We start from the raw sequence: 24,310 nt of genomic DNA, 5'->3' as shown, positions 1-24,310 counted from the left end.
TTTTCACATTATAGTTTATTACAAGGGTTTATAAAATTACCAAGTACATTTAAGAATCACTGTAACAAAAAAAGAGAGGAAAAAAAACATTCATATTTGAACTAAGTGAAATGTGGGCTTGTAAAAAGGAATAAAATATATGTACAGACAAACGCAACAATCGACAAAAGAACAGAACATGTAGTCAAATGGCACTCAAAATAAACATACCTCGCAAGTGCTTCTGTTTATTAATAAGAACTAAATGCAATGATAATAATGATAAACAAAAGAAAATTATAATTATTACAATAAGATAAAACCATATTAACATTTAAACACTGTGTACAATACAGTATAACTGAAATCCATATCATTCTAAATAGAACAGTATTTACCAACAGACTTGACTTATACTAGAACTCTATTCTGAAATATAACAAAAATAGCACTTAAAATAAGATTTATTACAATAATATTAATAGCAAGGATATTAGGATATTAGACGATGCAAATATGCTTTACCCATGGCTTTCTAATAGTGAAATTCCACTTGCTTAGAAACAGCAAAAACCGTAGCTGAAGGTGGCGATTTAGTCTCTGTTAGAAAACGGTACACTGAAAGCAGCAGACATTATTTTAATTCATAAAAAAAGATCAGTGGCATATTTTATAAAAAGAAAAGTCCTTCTGTTAGAGGAAGTGATGGAGGATTGAGTCCCATTGCCTCTCAAACTTTCAAGTCCTTTCAGAGGCATCTCATCTTCTAATATATATATATATATAGAGTTAATAACTGATGAGTTTCATCATCGCATTTCTTCTTATATCGAAATGGAGCAGCAGGAGAAAAAAAGAAGCCTTCCTCTTTGCACTCTGCTCCATCATATAAATAAAAAGCGGCTCCCAAAGCAGCATATACGACTTGTTTTTTGTTTTTTTTTCTTTTTTTCATAAATGTCTTCCGATATAAAATCTGCAGCAGGAACAAGTCCCTCATTCCCTCTATAGCTTGTTTTTGAGAGCCCGCACAAGATCATTCCTTCTCATATTCTCCTTTTATATATGTCTTTCTTCATCCCCTTTTCATGCTCTCTTAGCCAGAATATTATGAATTGTCACTTATGTACAGAGCGTGTATAACAGGTACTGGGTTAGTATGAAAGCTCCTTCTGTACTGCAAACACACACCTGAGTAAATTACACAATCCTCCCATTCATTCTAGTTTACACTGCCTACTCCGACTCCTAATATCTTAGCTGAGTAACAACCTGTCCACGCACGCAAACAGGCACACACACACACATATTTACACACAAACACGTACTGTATATACACATAAATGAACTCACCATCCAAACACTCACACTCAAAAACAATTTCAAGACTGATTCGTCCAGAGCCGTCCTGCGCTGGCCATACCCTGTGACTTATAAAACTGTCCTTTTAACCTCTTTCCGGAAACCTTCCTCTTGTGCTCTCCTGATGTAGCGATACGTTCATATATATAATTTTGATATACTTCTTTACAAATGATAGACTATACATTTTTGGCAAAACGAGAGTCTTTTTTTTTTTCGGAAGCTTCAGCTCGAGTTTGTCACACAGTGGCGTCAAGCATTTCATCCGACTTTGCCATGATCTGGTTCTGATTGGAGTCGAGGCCGAAGAATTTGACGCGGAGGCCGTCGGTCGGATGGACCACAGGGACAGAGATCATTCGTGGGAATGTTCTGGTTGACAGCTCAAACCGGCTGCCTCCAGCGAGCTCCACAGCCAGCAGTTTGAGGAAAAGAGTGGCCAGCTGTTTACCAAGGCAGGAACGAACGCCACCACCAAAGGGCAGGTAGTGAAAGCGGCCCTCGCGGTCCTCGCTGCGCTCGGGGCTGAATCGATCTGGGTCAAAGGCCTCGACGTCCTTGAACACAGCCGAGGTGTCATGGGTGTCGCGGATACTGTACATCACACTCCAGCCTTTAGGAACCTGGACTCCCTGAGGAGCAGATGACAATAGATTTAAGTAATGTTCATTCATTTTACTTTTTTTCTTTCCTTCTGCTTAGTCCCTCATATATCAGGGGTCACCACAGCAGAATGAAGCATGCAAAATATCATGTTAAAAAATTTTTTTTAATGTAAAATACAAGATAAAAGCTAAGCAGAAATAGAAAAAGTTGAAAACACTTATAGTATAATATTAATAGAGCACAACAAAAATTACTAAAATCTGTACACCTTCAGAGAGTTTTAAAGAAAAATTTAAGTTACTAAAAAAATAGGGTGTATGCACAGCTAGTGTTTCTTCTCATACTGAAAAATGTACGGTGAACAGTTAATGTGACTTTTTTACAGTATCGATGTTGTAATGCGATTAAAATATAATCAGTTAAATAGACTTTAGAGTTCATTTAGTTGTTCAATTATTAAATGAGATGAAAAGCCATTTACACGCAAGTGCCTGTCAGGATTAGCGCAGAAACTCCATTGAATATACTGGGGTAAAATAAACGTTCATATTTTAAAGGCATGATGTGAAACAATGTAATTTACTGCATTGCTTCTTGTACATTCTGAGACCCACTTTCTGTTGTACATCAATCAGGCAGTTGAGATTGTTGATTTTAAAAGAAAGCAGATCTTAAATGTCCCGATTTTGTACTGGCATACAGTCCATTGGAAGCGCTTGATACAGGTTACTGAAAAAATAAAAGTTCTTCCGCATACTTCTGCATATACCCTGTTATATAAAAATAGCAAGAGCACAAAATGTTTAACCCAAATTTTGGTAATACACAAAGTCAGCGGCTGAGTTAGGACTTTAACTTTTAAAAAATAACCAAGCAGTCCATATTTTAACCAAAATTTGGGTTTAAACATTCCAGATTTTTTATGTACTAACTCCTGTCCACCAAAAAAATCTTTATCTAAATATTATTATACAAAGTATAATTAGTTTTATCAAATTTAAATATTAAATAAACAATAATATGTCTGACTACTAAAATACTAAAAAACTAAAATAGCACTGGTTACATTAACAACAATTAAAAGCACAAGAAAAAGCCTAGTAGAAATAGAATACACTTATAGTAAAATAGAAATAATTAGAATCTGTAAACCTTTAGAGATGGAGCTTAAAATTGTATATTAAAACATTTTTTGGGAAAAAAAAATATTGAAGTTGTAAATAAAAAATATTTAAAAACAGCAAGAGCACAAAATAATGTTAACCCAGGTTTTAGTAATACATACACAAAGCCAGCAATCTGGGTTTAAACCAAAATTTGGGTTAAAATATAGACTGCTTGGAGAATTGTTTTAAGTACTAACACCTGTGCACCTCAAAAAATGGTTGAAATATTACACATATTTTAACAAATTATTTAAAATTGAAAAATATTAAATAAATGATAACAAATCTGACTACTAAAATACCAGAAACTAAAATAGCACGGGTTACATTAAAAACCATTAAAAGCAACCATTAAAATCACCCAAAAATGGGAATCCTGACATAATTTGTTTATTTGCATGCCATTCCAAAGTAGTTATTTCCCCCTTTTTTTTTTTTTACATAATAAAAAATTTCTCTGATCCAAAACAATAAACAACCCCACACACACACACACAAATTGCACCTTTCTACAGTGCTTTACACAAGGATAAAATAATATTTAAATAAGTCAAATAATAAACTTTCTTCATTGTATGCATACACATTTATATATTTTTTGGGTCAAAATAGACTTTCTGTAAATCCTCAACAACTTACATCCAGCTCAAAGGTTTGAGTGGCTATTCTGTATCCTCCTGACACTGGGGCGAAGAGACGTAGGACCTCTTTAATGACACAGTCCAGGTACTTTAGGCTGATGATGCTGTCCAACCGCAGCTCCCCCTGACACAGACAGCCGTCATGAAGAAGACCACAGCTCCGCAGCTCTTCACGCAGCTTCTCCAGCACCGCAGGGTGACGCAGCAGCTGCATCACCAGAGACGTGCTGGCGCTGGCTGTAGTGGCAAACGCTGCAAAAATCAGCTCAATAGTGGACTCCTGAGGGACAAACAGAGATGATTTGGTCACTAAATGACACAGATATGTTGACAAAATTTGTCTGTTTGTGGTTTAAAGCATTCTGTATAACTTAAAGATGGTGGCAGCTTTCAGTGTTGTGAAATCTGATAGGCGGAGTTGAAACATTTCTTTTGTTGAACCAAAGGGGTCATGAACTGCCCATTTTAATTATTTTGTACATTTCTCTATACATTTTTACATAAAAAAAAAAATAAACTATTTAGACGTAATAGACTGTTTACTGTCCTGTTTTGATCCCCTTCATCAGAACATACTATTTGAATAGGTGTAGTAGATAATAGTAAATACTGGTATAATTGGCTAACAATTTTTCATATTTAAACATTTTTTGTGCTTTGCCTGTAAGTTTTTTATTCTTGTACATTTCTGAATGTATGTTTAACACCAGGTGACACGATGGCTCAGTGGTTAGCACTGTCGCCTCACACCAAGAAGGTCGCTGGTTCGAGTCACAGCTTGGTCAGTTGGCATTTCTGTGTGGAGTTTGCATGTTCTCCCCATGTTGGCATGGATTTCCTATAGGTGCTGCGGTTTCCCCCTCAGTCCAAAGACATGCGCTATAGGTGAATTGAATAAAGTAAATTGGTCATAGTGTATGTGTGTGCATGAGTGTGTATGGATGTATCCAGAGGGAAATGAGTGAATGAACGTTTGAAACAATATATCAATGATTTATACAACTGTGACTAAGGTTTTAGGATTTGTTTATATCTGCAGCCTAAAATGACATTGTATCTCAAAACGTATCGCATTATTTGCTTCTATACTTGTGTATTGTTGTGAAAATACATAAACATTTAAATTTTCTTGCCAGTTTTTTTTTTCTTGGACTCCAAAACCCTGGTGGTTGACTGATTAATAAGGAATACATAACAAATCATAGATATATAATGTGCAGAGATGGGTGTAACGCATTCCACAGTAGCGTGTTACTGTATTCTAATTACATTTTTGAGGAACGCAGTAATATAACAAGTTTCAATTTAAATTTGTGTAATTTGATTACAGTTACTAAAGTCAATGTAATTGCATTACTTATGTTACAAATGTAGTTTTTAGAAGAAGAAAATACTTCTTTTAAATTACATTTTCTGCGAGCTGAAATGGCTGATGACGAGAGTGGTTGCTTCTTCAAGTGAAAACACAGACATTACTTTGATTTCATTGAGCATAAAAACTAAAATATTGTTGTGAACTGCAGTCTATGTGAACTTTCGACTGCTTTTAACTCGACCAGCAACTTGTTCAAGCATTTGAACAGCAAGCATTCTACGACAATACTCGTCATAAAGGAGGACCCCGGCACCCAAAAACATGGCGGCCCAACTCAGCTTAACTAAATAGATTTTTTTTTTGTGCAGGATCAGGAGTGAAAGTATCTTCTTAATGTGAAAAGAGGCATAGCTGCTTTTGGGACCGTTCACATATCGCGTCTTTTGTCAAGCTGCTGTGATTAACCCATTGTAATGTATTTCAGAGAATAAATAATAATAATAACAGAGAATAGTTCATTAAATTACTAAAAGAGCTGCAGTTTATTTTGTATTTTATAGGTATATTTTATAATTTAAAAGTAACTTCAAAGTAAAGTAATTAGTATTCCGATTACTTTTTCCATGAAGTAATTAGTATTGTAATCAGATTACAATTTTCCAGTAGTAATCAGTAGTTTGTAATCTGTTACTTTTTTAAAGTAACTTACCCAACACTGAAATATGTAATAACAAACCACTTGGTACTGTAACACGTAAAAAAATCTGCGTCAGATTGTGTCTTGTTAAACATATACACAGTAAAATGAAGTGAACCGAGCACCATGTACATACATGATAAAAAAAATGGATTGCAAAAACTGAGCTGTCTTTTTGTAAGTCTGATGACTAATTTAGTTTTTGGCCATCCTTAAATTTATTTATTAGATTTGTCTCCTACATTATTACCAAAAGCACAAATTTAGCCTTGTTTTAGCCAAGCCATTTCGATGTTTATTTAACACTAAGTTGCTTGATGGGGACTTATATGTCAAAAGATTTAGACAATTTAGATTTCTCAGTTCATAACCCTTTCAATAATCTTTAGGAAAATTGTGATAGATTTAGTTCTTTTGCTACTTTACGCATATTTTTTACTTTCAATTTTAATCACTTGCATGCATTCTTGCAGAACACAATATATTAGCATTTTAGAAAATGTATTTATTGTCTCTAGTCAGCCACATCACCGCAATCTCCCAACCCCAAATTCTTAAGATGGAGCTTCTTTATTTCTTTCTCTCTTTTTCTTTCATTGAGGCTTGGCAGCCATCTTACACAAGTTTTTTTTTCTCTCTCCTCTTTCTGCCTTCCTTTTTTTAACTGCTTGCCAGTGAGTTGGTGTTGACAGGCTGGGGAGCCATGCACCCCTGCCGCCACTGTCTGAGAACCCTTATCCACCTTAGAGAAGAAAAACGCTAGAATAACCAGGTAAGAGTGGGCTACAGGGAAGCATTTATTGACTGTTATCTGTGTCATTAAATGTCTGTCATCCAAGTTTGGCCTTGCGACTAGAGAACTGAGCAGGAGAGAGAGAGATGAGAGCAGTCAGTGGGTAAAGTGTGCTGTCAAGCAGTCACTGCAAGCCTCTCATTATCAGAGTGTTGACTTCCTTTTCTGTTCTAATATGTAATCAAATGATCACAGTTTGACCTCACATTGAAAACATGATGATCTGCTGAAAGGAAAATTAGCAATATAAAGAGACTAGGACGATGACTATGTGCTGAAAGGCAAGACAAGTTTGACAAAAATGTCATTCAAGTACTCCATAATTGTATCTCTTTTTTCAGATTTAATTTCTACATTCCATTTTGTTATACTATGGAAGTTTTAGCAGCTTGTTGATTTTTGTTTTTCTTCCAAATTCCATTTTGGTTTTTCCAAATTTAAACTTTTAATTTGAGGAGTTTTTATGAAGTACTGGATATGACTATTTTTTCTGATGTAAGATTGTAAAATGCTTGTAAAGGCATTTCAACTCTCAAGATCAGTTTAGGTCCAAATTTGGTAAGAGAGCATCAATTTAACCCATAACATTTCTCTTGCCTCACATTAACTAATTCATCATAAGGCTACAGTCACTACCATCATTTGCTGATTACTTTTTAGAACAGCCTTCCAAAGAAACCTGTGAGCCCTTAAAATATTATCTGGATAGTCAACAAGTGTAGTGTCCTGCTCACCTTGAGCTCCTGCATTGTAAGCTCCGTGTTGTTCTCCTTGGCGCTTTCTAGAAGCACATCAAGAGCATCAGTGTAATCTTTCCCCTGTGTGTGGAGTGGTTTCTCTCTGATGGCTTTCTCTATGCTTTTTTGGAGTGAGTCTCTTGCTCGAATACCCTGCAAACAAAACAAGTTTGTTAGCTTAAGTTTATAGAGACCATCTCTATTTTGACAATACACAATAGCTCTGTTTTTATTCAAAGATGTAAATTTGTCTAATGCACAAACCTGGATGGTTGCATAAAACATTTGAAAATGAGACGAAGAAAACAAAATCGTCACTTCCTGATAAGCTAGCAGCAAATATCAAAAATGAGCATTGTACAATGACCAAAACAACATTTCAGATGTTTTATGATGTGGTTGGTCCACTGGTTTGTCTATAAATACATTCACATCATGTCCATTTTTATGGAGCCAGATCAGTCTCAAAAATAATATATTTACTAAATAAAATTCAAACATGCACAGCACCATTCACATTTACAAAATACAATTTTTAAATTCAAAACATTCATTAATACAACACACAGTTTGTGAATTCACAAGTAAAAATTGTAAATATTTTTGAGTCAAATAAATTGGATTTGTGTGTTTACGAATCGTGTTTTTTAAATTGAAAATTGTATTTGTGTATTTTTATATCGTGTTTGAATTTCGGAATCGCTTATGTGTATTTATAAATCATGTTTTGAATTTACGAATTGGATTTGTGTAATTTTATATCGTGTTTTGAATTTCGGAATTGCTTCTGTGTAATTACAAATAATCTTTTGATTTTCCGAATTGGACTTGTGTATTTTTGAATCATGTTTTGAATTTACGAATTTGATTTGTATATTTACAAACCGTGTTTTGAAATTACGAATTTGGATTTGTGTATTTTGAATTTGTGTTTTGAGTTTCGCAATTGCATCTGTGTAATTACGAATCATGTTTTGCTTTTGCAAATTGGATTTGTGTATTTTTGAACAGTGTTTTGAATTTACAAATTTTTTTTTTTTTTTTTTTTGTAAATGTACTAGTTTTTTGAGACTTTATATTTTTATCAGCACATCGGTTAAAAAAATTTTTCGATAGACTTGCTGGAAATTATTTTCTATTGTAGTTTATACACATTTTTTCTTATTGGATAAAAAGTTAGTTCTACTCAGTTGTGTGCATATATATATATATATATATATATATATTTTTTTTTTTTTGTCATATTCCAAAATGTGTATGAAAACAGGTAGATGAAAACATACTATAGCTATTGACATTTTACCTTTCTGTAACCACTAAATGGCAGGTCGATGGGAAGACTGAAGACGTTCTCCACAAACTCCTGGAAGGTGCTGAACAAACAGTGCATCTCTTCTTCTGGGATGCGGAAACCCAGGAGCACGCGTACTGCCATGTTGAATGATAGCCGCTGGGACTCGCGATACACATTGATGGGGTCAGGATTGGAGCTCCACACACGTAGGGTCTCCTGAATGACCTGCTGGATCTTGGGCAGGTAGCTTTCCAGAGCCTCATGGCTAAAAACTTTAGCAAAGATCTGAGGAAAAACACAAATAAACAAGTGCAGTCAGTCTTCTGTGAAGATTACTTAATGTTTGCATTAACTGGGTAAAAGGGATAAGGGTGTTTTAAGCTTCAATAATGGTGTAACACAGCTTGTATTTTTTAAGGACATTTGTACATTTATTACTATATTTCATTCTAGTTTTAGAGCGAATGCATAATACATTTCATTGTCATTCAGTGAAACCATAACTTATATTTAAAATATAAATGTGGCATATTTAAAATATCTGTCATATTTAAAAACAAATTATTTGTCATTTTAAATCTTTTTACTTTGCAATAACACTTTAAACCATACCCATGTATTAGCTACAATACATAAATGGTTTTAAAAAAAAGTTTAATAACTGTATGTTTACACTGAATAACTGCACAATATTTCACCCACGTTTTGGCATTTTATTTTCAATAATTTTATTTAAAACATTAGACATTATGGTTGCATTTTGTGTCTCCTCTTTATGCATAAAATCCCCTGTAATCACCAATGCTGGACATTTGGCCTTGAACTCATTTCAACACGATTTTCCAAAGCACTACACATTTATTTTTTACTTAGCCCTGCAGAACTTCACTTCCCACAATGCAGCTGGCCATGAATCACTCATCCATCACAATCCAACATGTCTGTGCTCCACAGGCAAGAAATGTCATGAAAATATTATCCTGAAGCCCCAGTCGGCACCTAAAGGCCAAGCTTATTTGTCTTATAGCTTGAAGCATGGAACATTCTCATTAATTCTGCAGGCCTCGCTATTTTTGACCTTCTCGTACTCTTAAATAACACTCGCCTACCTCCACCTCTCGCCTTGAATATCTGAGAGAGTTTCCCTCTGCATCAGCAGCGAGGGCGAAAGGACGAAGGTAAGATTTTCCTGGCCACAGCAGCGCATTTCTAATGTGCCTCAGTTGTGCTGGGTTGTTTAGTCAAATAACATCCATGTTCCAGTGCCGGTGACTAACAATAGCACTTTTTATATGCCATCTCATTCCAAATACCTCGTCTCCACCCCGCTTTTTTTCCACAGTAGTAAAGGGAAGGGGTGGAGAGCCGTGTATCCTCCTCCTGTCTCTCCTCACGTCTGACGTTCTTTGCCAAGACCCATTTCTTTGTGTCTCCTTTCTGTGCTGTTCTCCGCAGACACACTTCTTTATCTCTTAACTCCTATATATCTAGTTTTTCTTTGTATTTTATACACAGATTTATCCATCCATGCCACTACATTACTTACATCCTTTTTTATTTTTTCTTTAAAAAGAATTTGTGGCTACAAGCATGTTTGCATAGCATGCGTAGCTCTTAGCGAATACCCAGAAATTGATACATTGCGCTACAACACTATATTTATGCTGCTTATTGGTTTGGGATTTTTGGGAAGCTTACTATTTTCCTTTAGCGAGTCTTTGCGTAGTAGACAGACGTCAGTCAAGCTCTACTAATGCCAGTCTCCATTATACAGGATTTTGAACACTACTGGAAAAAAAACAGCCGCCTGTCTTCATTACAAAACGTGACTTCTTGTACTGCACTTTCCACACACACACACACACACACACACACACACACACACACACACACACACACACACACACACACAGCCTTTTAAAGCTCCCCCACCCTAATAATTTCCATATGTCTTAAATTATATGAAACTGCTCAAAGCTGCTGGTTTGACCAGAATGTAAAGACCTCTTTATTCTCTCCCCCAAACCATTCACTTTCTTTTACACTTCTCTCCACTTTTCCAATCTCTCCCTCTCTCTCTTTTCGCTCATCCCTGCTGACTTAAACAAAATCCCTCATTCACAGCGAGAGCACTTTGTGTTGGCAGGTAAGCGCAAAATTTAGATCCTCTGCCCTCTACTGGCCAACCTAATAAATTCAACACCTTTCCAAATCCACTGCTTGACAGCTTTAGGTTTGATAGGCTATTATGTTTGCTTCTAGTAGTATACTCACTAAACTGTTGTGCATAGTGTTAGTGTTCTAAGATATAGTTAAAGATATGAAGGAACTTATTTGTTAGGAATTTCCATTTATACCAAGCCAGTAAATAAAACTTGTAGTCTTCTAGAAAATAATTTCCTAAGGTCACAGAGATATTTACGCTGACATTTCTCTAGTACATGTAAGTGTGTAGCAGTTATGTCATTCTTCATTTTATACTAAATAATCTTCTTTTAAGGACACAGGACATACTAAATGCTTTGACTCTTCAGTCTCTGATATAACTTAATCAAAATCGAAGAACAAACTGGTGGGATGTATTTTATATATTTTTGCCAAAACAAAGTTTGTTTCAGAAGTTTGAAACTGCTAAACAAAGAACTACTCATGGTGGCATTCGCTCTGACTGGTAAACACATTTTAATTCCCATTGGTCCATGGAAATTACGTAATAGGTAGGTGTGCAATGAGGCCCTGCCCTCTTTGAGGTAGAAATCTTTTCTGGTTCATTTCTTCTGTTCAGTCTGTCAAGGTCGGACATCCAAAAGTAAAACATAAACACCTAAGGGATGCTTCATGGTATAACTTGAAGTATAATTATAATAGCAAGCAGCACTGGTGCTTTTTTTTTTACATGTTTTATATTGTAAATTTGCTTGCTTTAAACCAGTCACAGAAAATAATGCTATAAATGTGATGTGACTTGGTTTGAGTGCCACACCACTGAGTTTGTGCATACATCCTTATTTCTCTGCTATTATCAGATACTTTAAATGCAAACAGCACATATTTGCATACTCATCAAAATTATTCTCAGCATTATGAAATGCATCGGAATGCTCGCTAACAACATACCATTGCTCATGTGTGTTTTGAGCTTCGTTTTACCTTAAACAGAGAAAAAAAAGTACAAGTATGTGTGTATTGGGTCCCAATTGATGTAAACAGCAAAATATAGGCTATCCAATGCTGTCCGTCCCCAGAGAGATTGAAGATCAAATGAAAATATATATTTGACATTAGTGTGGAGAGCGAGACATTGAAACCTGTCTGAAGGAGGTCTTTGTCTGCCTGAGACTGGCTGACTAATTAGCAGTCATTAGGGGGTTTGCGTGAGGCCCTGGACCTGGAGGATTAACCAGACTGATTACACCCCACTGACCCCTCAATGGAACAGGTGTGTGATGGGGTGAAACTTAAGCCTCCAAGGGACCGAAGAGAACCAGGGTCCACAAAAAAAAGCTATTTTGTTCCTGAACAATAGCTTGGATTTGAGCAGAAGCTAGTTATGAGCATAATCCTCCATGTGGTCATTGTGAGCAGACTGTTATGGGTGATAACAGTGAGCGGGGGCCAAGGCATTGTGGGTATCTGTCTCCAAATCTTGGCAATCTTTTTCTGCATCCATTTGACCTTCTATCTTGTTTTCTTTCGCTCCATCTCTCATTTTTATTCTCTATTTTTTCTTTCGATGACTCAAAACAATTCAAGACTTGCAAATGAAACACCAAAACTGTCCCATTAGGAGATAAGGACAGTTTCCAGTACATTTTAGGGTTGCACGATTAATCAATGCTGATATTCATGTACATTTTGTCAGTACTTCCAGTTGTATAATCAGTAGTAACTCTCCAGCATTTGATTTGAGAGGAAGCACCATTTACAACACAGTGTCACAGTAATGCAATGCAATATCATGGACAATGTAATTGTATGATAACGAAATTGAGGATAATTTTACTGCAATAATAACAGATGTTTATTTATCTTTTCATTAAACTACAGCTCTATGTTAAAGCTACATCTGAAAGCACATGAAAATACCACATTTATTACATGTTTTACTCCAAACATGCTTCATAACTTTAGTAGAATGTTTAAAATAATGATTACTAGTCACATTGGATCAATGGAAGAAAATTAATCTTCTATTTGTTCAGAAAACTAGGCCTTTTAGATTGTATTGTAGTTTCTGCACTAAGAGCACCCTCTAGTATTCACCGGAGATTTATCACTTATCACAGAACTGTGCCTTCCTTACAAGATGTACATGACATCTGCAGCTTTTCTTTATTCATCAGGGGTGTCAAAATTAATTGTTTCTTCAGTGCACAGCATAGCAGACACTGACAATAATCATAACCGGTTATTGTGTACTGACATCATTTATTTTATTTGCGATATGTTGTCGTAACTTACTATGGTGTAAGAGGTGACCGCGAGTATTTACAATGCTCCAATTACTTAAAAACGCAGAAACTGTGCATAATTTCACTGCGTGTGTGTTTGCTGGACAGTCTTTTACTGACACAGAAGAAGCCCCTGTTTCACTGCGATTGAGAGAATGAAAGTAAACTCCGTTTCTCTATCTCTCACTGTGGCCCATTTGACCTCCTGGCATGACTTATTCTCTCCTCTTGGCTGTTACAGCGATACTTCTGGATACAGACACGAGCGCGTGTCTGCAGAGTTTTCTCCACCGTGCCTATCATGGATCAGCTGTGATCACCGCTGCCGTTTATCAGTGTCACTCATCTGTGAAAAGCTCCAGCACGCAAGAGCCAATCGCAGCCCTTTTTGTTAAGCGTGTGACCAATCAAAGGGGTGTAAGAAAGAACTTGTTAGACAAGGCTATATTTGTATATATAAATATTTATATTTATTTATTTGCTATAAATGCTTGTGTTGTCTAAAGGTTTATATATCTGACTGTTTGTGTCAAAGGACAAAATTGTATTACAAATTGTATATAAATATAATTATACATTTTACAACAAGAATTGCTGTGCTGTGAAAAAAAATATAAAACTGTGTATGGAAAGCATCATCAATGCAATGTGATGCACTGAGATATCGAATTGAACCGAATCAATGGCATGATAATCGGAACCGAACCGAACTGAACCATGAGACCAGTGTAGGTTCACACCTCTATTATTCATAATTGTGAATTTATCTAGAATTAGCCCAGCCCTAATCAGACTAATAAACAACTGGACATTGACCTTACCTTCCTCCTTTTGCGATGGATGTCTCCTATTGAGTTGGCCAAACTGTTTGGCCCCAGAAGAGTGCTGGTGCTTTGGGGCCAGTCCACAGTGACCAGGCTGTGCTCTCCCATAAGAACCTTACGCACATTCTCTGCCCCAGTGACCCGGATCAGCGGCCGTCCCAGTAGATGAGTCTTGAATACATTCCCATACTTCTGTCTTCTGGATGCATGGAAACCTGCACCCTGCAAAACAGGTGTGGAAAGAAGAAATTCCATTAGGTGTAGATACTAAGAAGAACTGATTCAGAGGACAGAAAGATTAGCAAAATTTTCATGGGTATAATTGTGACCCACATTTGTTAAATTGACAAGATGATTTGCAGTTGGTTTAGATCTAATTAAATGAGACAACAGTGAATAGCAGGAAATCAGGTTTGACGTTTCAGTACATTATGCGCATTCAGTTTAGCAGAAGGATGATTTTGTTGTAGTTAGATCAAAGAAAATTCAGTTAGGTTTGATATGGATATCAGTGTGGAAAGATGTGATTTACTGTAGAACATCTATACCAACACCACTAAGTCAAAAGGTTAAACTAGTTTTCCCCGACATATTTTTTAAACGCTATATGTGGGCAGTAAATTGAGGAGGGAAAACAGGTCTAGAAGATGGAAATTTTTTTTTTTTTTTACTTAAAGGGCAGCAGTTTTGAACACTGTGTCATGTATGTTTTATTTAAAATGAAACTAATCAGATGCCGCTCTGTGGCACGGCAGAAATCCTGAATGTCCTGAGTCGCTGCTGGGCATTGGAGACAGCCGCCAACTTGTGGTGCCAGTGTGTGTACCCCCTAAAGCCAAAAGCAAGATAAAGCCAATACATTTGGATCAACTCCTAGTGGTTGACTATAGTACCCCTCAAAAACCCCACCATCGTCATGTACATATGAGGAGTGAGCCAGTATTACAATAATGTTCAAGTGTAATATTTTTCTTTTAGGTTATTTTAGGCTATAAAAACAGGATGTTGTGTCATAATTGTGTGATTGTGATCTGCAGGAGTTTGGTAAAGACATTGATATCATGGATTCATTGGTTTCATTGGTGCAGAATAAAATGGAAAAACACAAAGCAAATGTAACAAGGAAACGATTCTGAAAATAACATAGTAACTTTAAGGCGGCATGGTGGTTTAGTGGTTAGCACTGTTGTCTCATAGCCAGAAAGTCAATGCTTTGAGTGCTGGCTGGGCAAGCAGTCATTTTAATGTGTAGTTTGCACGTTCCCCTGTGTTCGCGTGGATCTCCTCAAATCAAGGACTAAGCCGAAAGATAGAGAGTAAGTGATATAGTCAATTTAAATGTGTTTACTATATGTAAAAATGTCATTATAAGATACATTTCAGCCAAACACATCTGTCGATTTGTAAAGTCGTTTATCTTTTGTAGTGAATTGCAGCTAGGCTTTTAGGTGCTGTACTGCCAGCATTGCAGGCTAAAGGGCTTCTCTCTGAATATTACACATGTAATGAGGTGTTAGGGCTAATAGGTATTTGTTATAAAGGGTGTTAGCCTCGTGGGATAAGCCCGCTGGTTTGTTTTGGTATTGTAGGGGCATAGGGTCCCGTTCACAGAATTCTTTATGCAATTGGGTTAACTTCGGCTAAGAAGGGGCTCAAGCTTAGCCTTAAGGATCACACTGAGAAAAGTGATCTAATGAGTATATGAGCACAGCCGCTAGCTTCATGTGCGAAAGACTCTCTGAATGTGCTAACAAGCAAGGAATCCAGTACATCCTGCAAACTTTTTCACCCTTGACCCCCTCACCTCTGTGATTTAAGAACAAGCAAAGTGATTAACCGAAACATCTGAATAGGTTTAAAAGATACAGCAACAAACTTCAGGTTTTTCTCAAGACAGGAGATGTTAACCTGATTCTAATAGCTTGAACATTAAAGGAACACTCCACTTTTTGTGTAAATAGGCTCATTTCACAACTCCCCAAAATAAAAACAGTTGAGTTGACTCCCCTAAACAGTTGAGTTGTACCATTTTTTAATCCACCAGGTGATCTCTGACTCATAAAACATTGAGTTATATTATTACTGAATCATAAATCTTTGAATCATATTAGACCATTAGCAAACATTTAAGATAATTTTCTTATTTAAATCATGATTCTTTTGTAGCTACACCATGTACTAAGACCAACGAAAAATGAAACTCAAGAAACTTTGCTGCAGTACCATAGCTGTGCAGGATCAATTACATTACGCAGCAGGGTTAGCTTAGTACTATCCCAGTAGACACACAACATCATAAGATGTTAACACTAGATTAGATTTAGGTCGTCAGCCTCTAAGGACAATGTTATTTTGTCGTTGATATTGTTGTACAATAATATTAAATTACGTTGATGTTAGGTTGTGTTAGAAAGTGACCAAAATCAAACGTCGAGCCAACATCCTAAACCAACGTCATATTGACGTCAAATAGTGACATTTATTTGTCAGGTATGGCAGCCAAAATCCAAAGTCTGATAGATGTCATATTGGTAATGTCCACCAAACGTCAAGCTGTAACATCATTAGATGTTGATATTTTGTTGGAACGTAACCAAAATGCAACGTCTGTCTGAAGTTGGACATTGACGTTGGCCTGACATTGGGTTCTTACATCAACTCGATTTCAATTTCCAAACAAATTGCAACGACCCATGAAGTTGGGGTGCATAGTCAATCTGACGTCATGTTGATGTCCTGTGCCTGCTGGGATGATCCAGCTGTAGCCATGGTACATCACCAAAATTCCTTGCTTATTATACCAGTATGAGAGTATAGTTTCTAGCCATATCCACCTAGACAGATTTTTCATTTTCCGTCAGCCTTAACACATAATGTAACTTCAGAAGAATCCAGCTTTAAATAGAAAAAATATTAAAACTCATTTCTGAGTGAGTTGCTAATGGTCTAATAATTCAATTCATTAATCTATGCTAAAGATCAACGTTCAGACCCGAAGATTTGCTGAATGGAGTCAAAAATGGTCAAACTCAGCTGTTTAACTCTAGGGGAGTTGTAAAATGAGCCTATTTTTAAGTGCTGAAATAATGGAAAACTCAATGCTTTATTTTGCGCCATACTAAATCAAATCATGGTCATTATGCACATTCAAGTGTAGTTCAGTAGAGCTGCACACATGATAACGACTGTTAGCTCTACTATGAGTTGCTCCTTCCAACACACAGTAATTGCTTCTGGCCCTCGAGACCTCTGCTGAGCACATAAAGACGGCCTGTAACCTCTCAGCCTCACACACACATACTGACCCCACGGCAGGAAGTGGCAGCAGAGCTGTTTGCGCCCCCTTGCCACCCTCCCCCTCCACCCACTAAATTTTGTGACCAGTTTCATCAAGCACACTCCAACACTCACACTCTTATTTGCAGGGATAAATATAGCAGCATGCAAGGCCTTTCCCCCCTGTTTGGCTGAGGTAAACTTGCCTGTATGCTCTGCACCTCAGCAAGCTTCTCTGCGTTAATACCTGCTCAATATAAATGCTATATTAAACTCACTTTGAAACAAATAGCCAACAAATATTCACAATGTCAAAAGACCAGCAAGTTCATCCAAAATTCTATCACAGAGCAACTTCGTATGAGAATCCGGTAACACTCCTGCTGGTAGAAGCTATAAGTCCACTGCAAGCACAAGGTGTCTTTCTAAATGTATTGGTGTTCAAAAGACGCTGTGGTTTCCTACCACATTTTTAAATGTGAAAATCATGAAAAACCTTTATAGTGAATCTTTTTTTTTTCACCACCAACAAATATTTGAGTACTTAAGCGCATTTAATTAGCTTTATGTCATCATTTATATTCAGAACTGAGAAACAAAGATGGCAGAATCCAGACTGCATACTTCCAGGTGGTTTCATACCATTCTCAGAATTGTATATGGACAGAGCTCCTGGGGCCTCATTTATAAAGCATATACAGTATGAATGGATTTTACACGATGCAAGATCAAATCTGTGTGTACATCCAAAAATTCATGCCAATTGTCACAAACATAAAAGACAATCCTATAATGACAAGCACTTCCCAGTGTCCTTTTTGTCTACCCTCAGTCCAGCAACAAGTCTCTTTTCGTGTACTTGTGTCCAGAGGCTGGGTTTCTCACCTCTATATATAAACAAATAAACAGCTTAGTTCATGAATGATGCCTTGGCCTTGAACTTTTAAAATATGTGCCAGCAAACATTAAAAAATGCAAATGTAGAAGCATCATCTGAATAACATTTGTGGATAAACATCCAAGAGGTGCAAAAGCCTGTCAGATACTATCCTACAGTTTAAAGTTTTCACCTTACTCATTGGATCTTACTCTTTCACTCTTGGTCACCTTTGACTTGACTCTCCCCATTGACTGACTCACCTAACACCACCATAATGGCAGAGGCCCAAAACGACAACCTGAGCTCTCGACTGGCTGAGATCTCCAAAGACTTGGCAAATGACCCGCATGGCACCTTAGTTTCTAATACCCTATAAGAAAATATTGGCTTAATTAAATAGCGAGATTACAAGATCAAACTAATGAGATATATGCACGGTAAAGTTAGACAAGGTCAGACCAAAGGGATTAAGTCTCACTTTCTCAAGTTTAACCAGACCTGGCTGAACATGTGGGAGAAACTATGGCTGTAAATTCTGCACTGGTGGACAAACCTAAACCATATTTCACACTTTCACACTTTTCTTTCTCAGCTTTCACAATTTTTCCAGCAAATGCCTGTTTTTGGGTTTTATAGTTTTGGCGGGATTACATGATATTCAAAGGCTTTTTTTTTTTGGTTCCTCATCATGAGAAGCTGAATGAATTCCTTAGTATAGCAGGACAATGTTAAAAATGACTTTAGATAGTTTCTAATGGCCGAAGGAGGAACTCTGAACATGGCCAAACAGACACACGGCATCCCAGGACCTCGCCAGCAGTTAGACAGGGGGCACTGCCACTGCTTGAACAGTGTGTGGGGTGAGAGAAATATTTGCTCGCCAACTCACAACCAGTCTATACTTAAAAACACTGAGGATTTCACATATCAGGTGAGTGTGAGGGCAAGAGGTAATGCTGACATGAACAACCACATGCACACACACACATCCGAAAGCAATGCAGGGCAAGAGGGAGGAAAATAAATGTAGTATCTTTCACCACATGGTGAGAACTGAGTATGTGCGATGATGGATGATTGTGTATGTGTGTGTGCTCACCTCTCAGCGGTCAGTATGAGAAAGAGAAAGGAGCCGTTTTCAACCTGACAGACTCGGGACAAGGCTGTCTTTCACACATGCCTAACATAAGGGCACTCTCTGACTCTGTTGATTTCTGTGCATAAACACATTCACGCACAAGTGAACTTGTAATTTGTATTATATTATGTTTGTTTATGGGCTTTGCTCTGTCATATTTCCCCTTCAGACATCATGTGTAACCTGCGTGAACTTAGTGTGTTTGATAATTCTGGGAACAAGAACATTCATTATAAACAACACGTGCTGTCATCCTTACCAGGCCAGGGCCTTTTTTTTCCCACCTCTCCAGAAGTAGTGAAAGTGTGCAATGTATAGTCACACACTACATCACCAAAAACACATATACATTTCTCACATGTATGTGTGTGTATTTACACATGTAGGGGCCAACGGTTCCCTCTAAAACAAGTGTACACAGAAGAGCAGCCAGAAAGGATCCAATCCTGACCTGTGTGTTACCAGTGGAAAGTGCAATCAAAGATGGAAAAGGTATTGGTTTTCCTGCATGGATGTGATTGACGGTAAGGTAAGAATAAAAGTCAATGTGATCAGGGTGGATAAATGGTCAAAGCGTGCTTCTTGGAGAAATGATTCGCATTCTGGAGGGAAAATGTGGAGACAAACGCGCTGGGCTTGGCCGCGCAGATGTCATTTGGCTAGAAGGTGAGAAATGTCCTCCCTCATTTCACAAGGCCACAGAAGCTCAGACTTGCAGAGAACGAAAATAAAACAAAAAACCCAAAAGGGTCACTGACGCACAAAAGCTCCACACACCCTGGAAAGCAATGAGGTAATAATCGCACTGTCAAACACACATGCATATATGCGGTCGGTGTGTCCATTCATTTCTGCACGCATGCACAGCTATGGCTGTTTTTTTGCGCCAAGCTCATTTTCTGAAAAACCAAATGAAATCGCTTGTCACTCAAAGAAAAGCCTGTTTGTTTTGAGCGAAGGCAGATTGGGTTCAAGAACTCTGTTAGAGGTTGAGGTCAGATGATCTTCAGCGATAAGCTGAAAAAGCTTTCCACAGTAATTTGGACCGCAAAACACATGTCAGACGACGCTTTAAGATGATAATGAGTGCAGGGCTCATGGGAGGAGAACATCTGCATCAGAAGTGCTTGAATAGTTTTTGTAAACTTGATGTATTTAAAATCCTCTAAATCAGAAGACAACAAATATACAGATTCCTGCCATTCAAAGCAGTTTTGATCCAGTTCAAATCATGCCTGTTGTTCAATTCAGCTTTATTTGTATAGCGCTTTTACAATGTAGATTGTGTCAAAGCAGCTTCACATAAATGGTCATAGTAACTGGAACAGTGTAGTTCAGTTTTTTAGTGTTTAAGTTCAGTTCAGTTCAGTTTAGCTCAGTTCAGTGTGATTTAATCATTACTGAGAGTTCAAACACTGAAGAGCAAATTCATCGATGCGTAGCTCTACCAATCCTGAACCATGCAAGCCAGTGACGACAGCGGAGAGGGAAAAAAAACTTCACCTGATGGGAGTAAAGAAAAAAAACCTTGAGAGAACCAGACTCAGTTGGCACGACCATTTTAATTTCTCCGCTGGCCAAAAGTCTTGTGCAGAGCTGTAGTCTGTTGCCTCTGGCTGTGAAAGGGTTAACTCGCCACGTTCAATAGTTTCTTTTATTTTAAAAAGAAATTTATCAGATATTTTACAAGGGGGCGCAATAAAGAGAACCGCTTTTTTCCTCTGGCCCATTCCACAGTGCGCAGGACTAAAAATACAAATTTCTGTGTAAATTGGACACCAGTCGAGCCTCTCGCTACATAAATGTAGCCTTTGTGTGCCAGTGGAAATGTTATACAAATGACCCCTTTATTAAAATCACACAAAAAAATGTAATTATGTTTATTCAGATCAGCTACAGTTGACCTGAACATAGGGGTGCTACATTACATGAGGGACCAAGGGAGGGGGCGCATTTTCATGTGCAATCTGATGCACCTTGATGTGTTTCCTCATTGTATGCAGAAAGAGAAAAAGATAGGGAGGATGGAGCAGAGCGATTTAAAGTAGTGTATGGCAAGTTTTCCTTGGCACATCTTCTGCTCGGTAATCTCTATTTGTATCACTCATTATTCTGATCCTCAGGTCCTTCTGTATGAATGCATGCGTGTCTGCATGACTTAGTCTGGGGCTGCTGTGTTTATTGGTTCAGAGCGGCAGGTAACGGCACGGGGGGGAGTTCTCCATAGGCTGACTCACAGTCTCAGCGTAAATAAAGATAATATGTCCATTTACTGAAATAGCCCGTTGGAATCTCTCAGGATGTGTGCGTTGGCACGTCTCCATTGGGGTATATGACAGCATTTCTGCACAGAGTGCAAGAGAGAGAGGGGGAAAGCGAGCAGAGGCAGTAAGACTTGAGGTCTCATTATATGGCCATCAGTCACCCTTGGGTGTACCCGCCAAAGAGGGTGTTTTGGAAGGCACATGGGTATGCATAAATAAAAGCAGATATGGGAATTTCAGGCAACGCAGCGAGAATCAGCATCAGCTTAATGCCGAACCACCACCAAAGCCCACGAGACAAGCGCAAAGAACCTAAATGTGGCCAAGCTGAGAGAATGGGCTCCCCTTTGACCTGGAAACACTTTGTGGAGAGAGATTATGGTTGTTCAGTGCAGTGTGAGCGCTCACCCCGGGGACCCCCTTTTCTTTTCTTTTATATCCTCCTACCTTCCTCCTCCTCCCACTACTGCTGCCAAGCCCCCTCTGCTTTCACCCCGTTCCCTGTTCCTAAAGACAAGAGGCTGTTTGAGGGGTTGGTGGTGCGTTCCAGAGGTGAAAAAGGGGCCACACCACGCTGGTGCCAGTCATGCCCGTTTCATGCTCGCTAATCCCGACAAGCCCCAGGAGAGAGCCAGAAAGCAAGAGAGAAGACTGTTCCTAATCCCCCAGGTCTCTACAGGCCGTGCTCTCTGGAATTCTGATCAGAGCCTCAAGCCGTGTAGGCTTTGTCCCAGGGTGTGGGTGTGTTTTTGACCCCCTGGTGGGCAGCTTTATTGCCACCCAGACTTGGGTCAAGGTGAAGACGTGGGGTAGAGGTAAGGGAGAGTTGCCCACTGGGTGAACAGCGCAATGGAGTCAAGGAGTTACTATTGTGACCCAGTGCATAACTAATAAGATTTGTGCATTCTGAAATGATCTTATGTGGCACAGTCAGAGTTAATAGCTCATATTGGTAGCTCAGCCAAAACCTGGAAGACTGTTGAGAGTGGCACAAAAAAGAAAGCTCTGATCTGATATTATGTGGTCTCCCAAAAACCATGCACAGACAAAATACAGAATCATATCACAACTCATCACGCCAGACACACAGCAAGAGAACGCACTTAAATGTAGACTCCTCTGAATACATAAATCTGTCAATCATAGATTTGACCCACTTATGGTTTTATCTGCCGCTGAGTTTTAAGAAGACAGAAGAACAAGTACCACAAAATGAGCTAAATGGCAAAGTTAAAGGACCCGTCTTAAACCTCCGTATGCAGATGTTAATTAGCACTGAATGTTTTCAGAAGCACAAATAAGAGATAACATTTCAGGCTGCACTGTAACTTTCAGTCGCCGTGCAGTCCTGAACTGAGCTGTGGAAATAAAAAATGACAAAAGTTTGGCTCAAATGGACCGCTCCAAATCCTATTGATTTTACACATATAACTCTGAGATGCAGTCAAGTCTGTTTGTTTTTGCAGAGCGCCTGCCAGCTGCATGGAAATTCTCTTCTGGATTTCCAGCAAGTTTGGAGAATCTATTCCTGACCAGAGAATTTGATCTGTACACCACTCAGACCAGGACATTCCTCCCTACTGAATCTCCGCAAATCTCCCTTTAAAGAAACCCACTCCAGCTACTGCAAACCAGTGTCCAGAGACATCCCAATGTGCACCGTGGATTTAATATGGAAAGAATTCTTGAGACAATTTTACAGCTAAGGTTCGCGTAATAAACTCTTTTCAAAATACCACATTATAGCCGCTGGTCTGATCTTAATTTATAACTTTTTTTTATTCATCTGAGCGTTCACAAACTTTCTTACTGCGGACAGTGAGAGAGAGAGAGAGAGACCTCCAGCGTGCACTTTATGCGCCCCACGCGCTGTCTGGGTATCATGACAGAACGGCACGGCATCATTCACAACACGGTGGCTTTTTTGGGAAACCGGCGCGCATAATTACACTGAAGCTCAATAAGAGCGCGACACTATACCTGCCCCCGGCTCGCGATCAATCTTACCCCGCGCGCAAACAGACGCGCTTAGACAAGCGGTGCTCAGTGGCTGTGTTCTCGCGCGCATCGGAAGCCAAGGACTACAATATTTCTGGAACGGAGTGCGCCTTCCTTGGCAGCCGCAAACAGATTGTTCCACGTGGATTGAGAACTGGCTGTATTAAACAAAACTGACGGCTATCTAAAACAGACAGCTTATTAACACCATGGAAATATGGCACGGAAGAAATTACACACGTGGGAATAACTAACCTGCAAGCTGTTCTTATTTTAAAGCGCAATATTGCTCACGAGTGCACACGTGCGAAAAGCATTAGTGGACGTTATCCTACTCTTGAAGTGTCTTTAACAACCCAGTTACCTGCAGGAAAAACTATATGCGCCGAGCCCGCGGTGTCTGGCGCGCCGGAGCGCTGTGCGTGCGACAGCAGGGAGACTGGAAACTTGGAAAGGCACAAGGAGAATGAGCGCTTACCTGAAAGAACCAGTGGCATGTTTCTCCGATGATGGGGAACCCCATGGAGCCCTTGGGCATGGGCAGCTTGCAGCTCTTGTCCCGTGTTGCGGTCCACCTCAGCTGCCAGAGCTGCTGGGACACGGCCAGAAGAAGTGCCATGGACACTAAACACGCAGCCAGCGTCGCCAACGCCGAGACAAGGTCAAAACTCTCGAAGAGCATGGCTGTGAACGTCCGGGGACTTGTCTCAAATATCTCTTTGGAGTGATGAGCAATAAAGTGGTTAAACCTAAAATTAGGAGAGTGACCTACTCTGTTAGATATGACTCTCTGCGACAATTATTCGAAAAAGCACAAATCCAACCCTAAAAGTTTATGTAGAGTAAATGAATAAATAAAATATAGTCGGCTATTTAATTAACAGAATGC

The 24,310-nt window shown here is 38.5% G+C and overlaps 1 protein-coding gene across 1 annotated transcript; it reads right to left on the bottom strand.

Moving 5' to 3' along the window:
- On the bottom strand, nt 1-24,310 carry cyp26b1 (cytochrome P450, family 26, subfamily b, polypeptide 1). Its single transcript, NM_212666.1, is given in 6 exon segments — nt 1-1,973; nt 3,753-4,034; nt 7,294-7,449; nt 8,600-8,875; nt 13,863-14,087; nt 23,900-24,310. Coding segments are annotated over 6 exon segments (1,536 nt in total). The 5' UTR covers nt 24,104-24,310; the 3' UTR covers nt 1-1,580.

This window comes from Danio rerio, chromosome 7 (genome assembly GCF_049306965.1).
Source record: "Danio rerio strain Tuebingen ecotype United States chromosome 7, GRCz12tu, whole genome shotgun sequence".
Lineage (NCBI taxonomy): Eukaryota > Metazoa > Chordata > Actinopteri > Cypriniformes > Danionidae > Danio > Danio rerio.
Note: the sequence above shows the minus strand (reverse complement) of the source record. Positions and strands in the feature narration are given on the sequence as shown.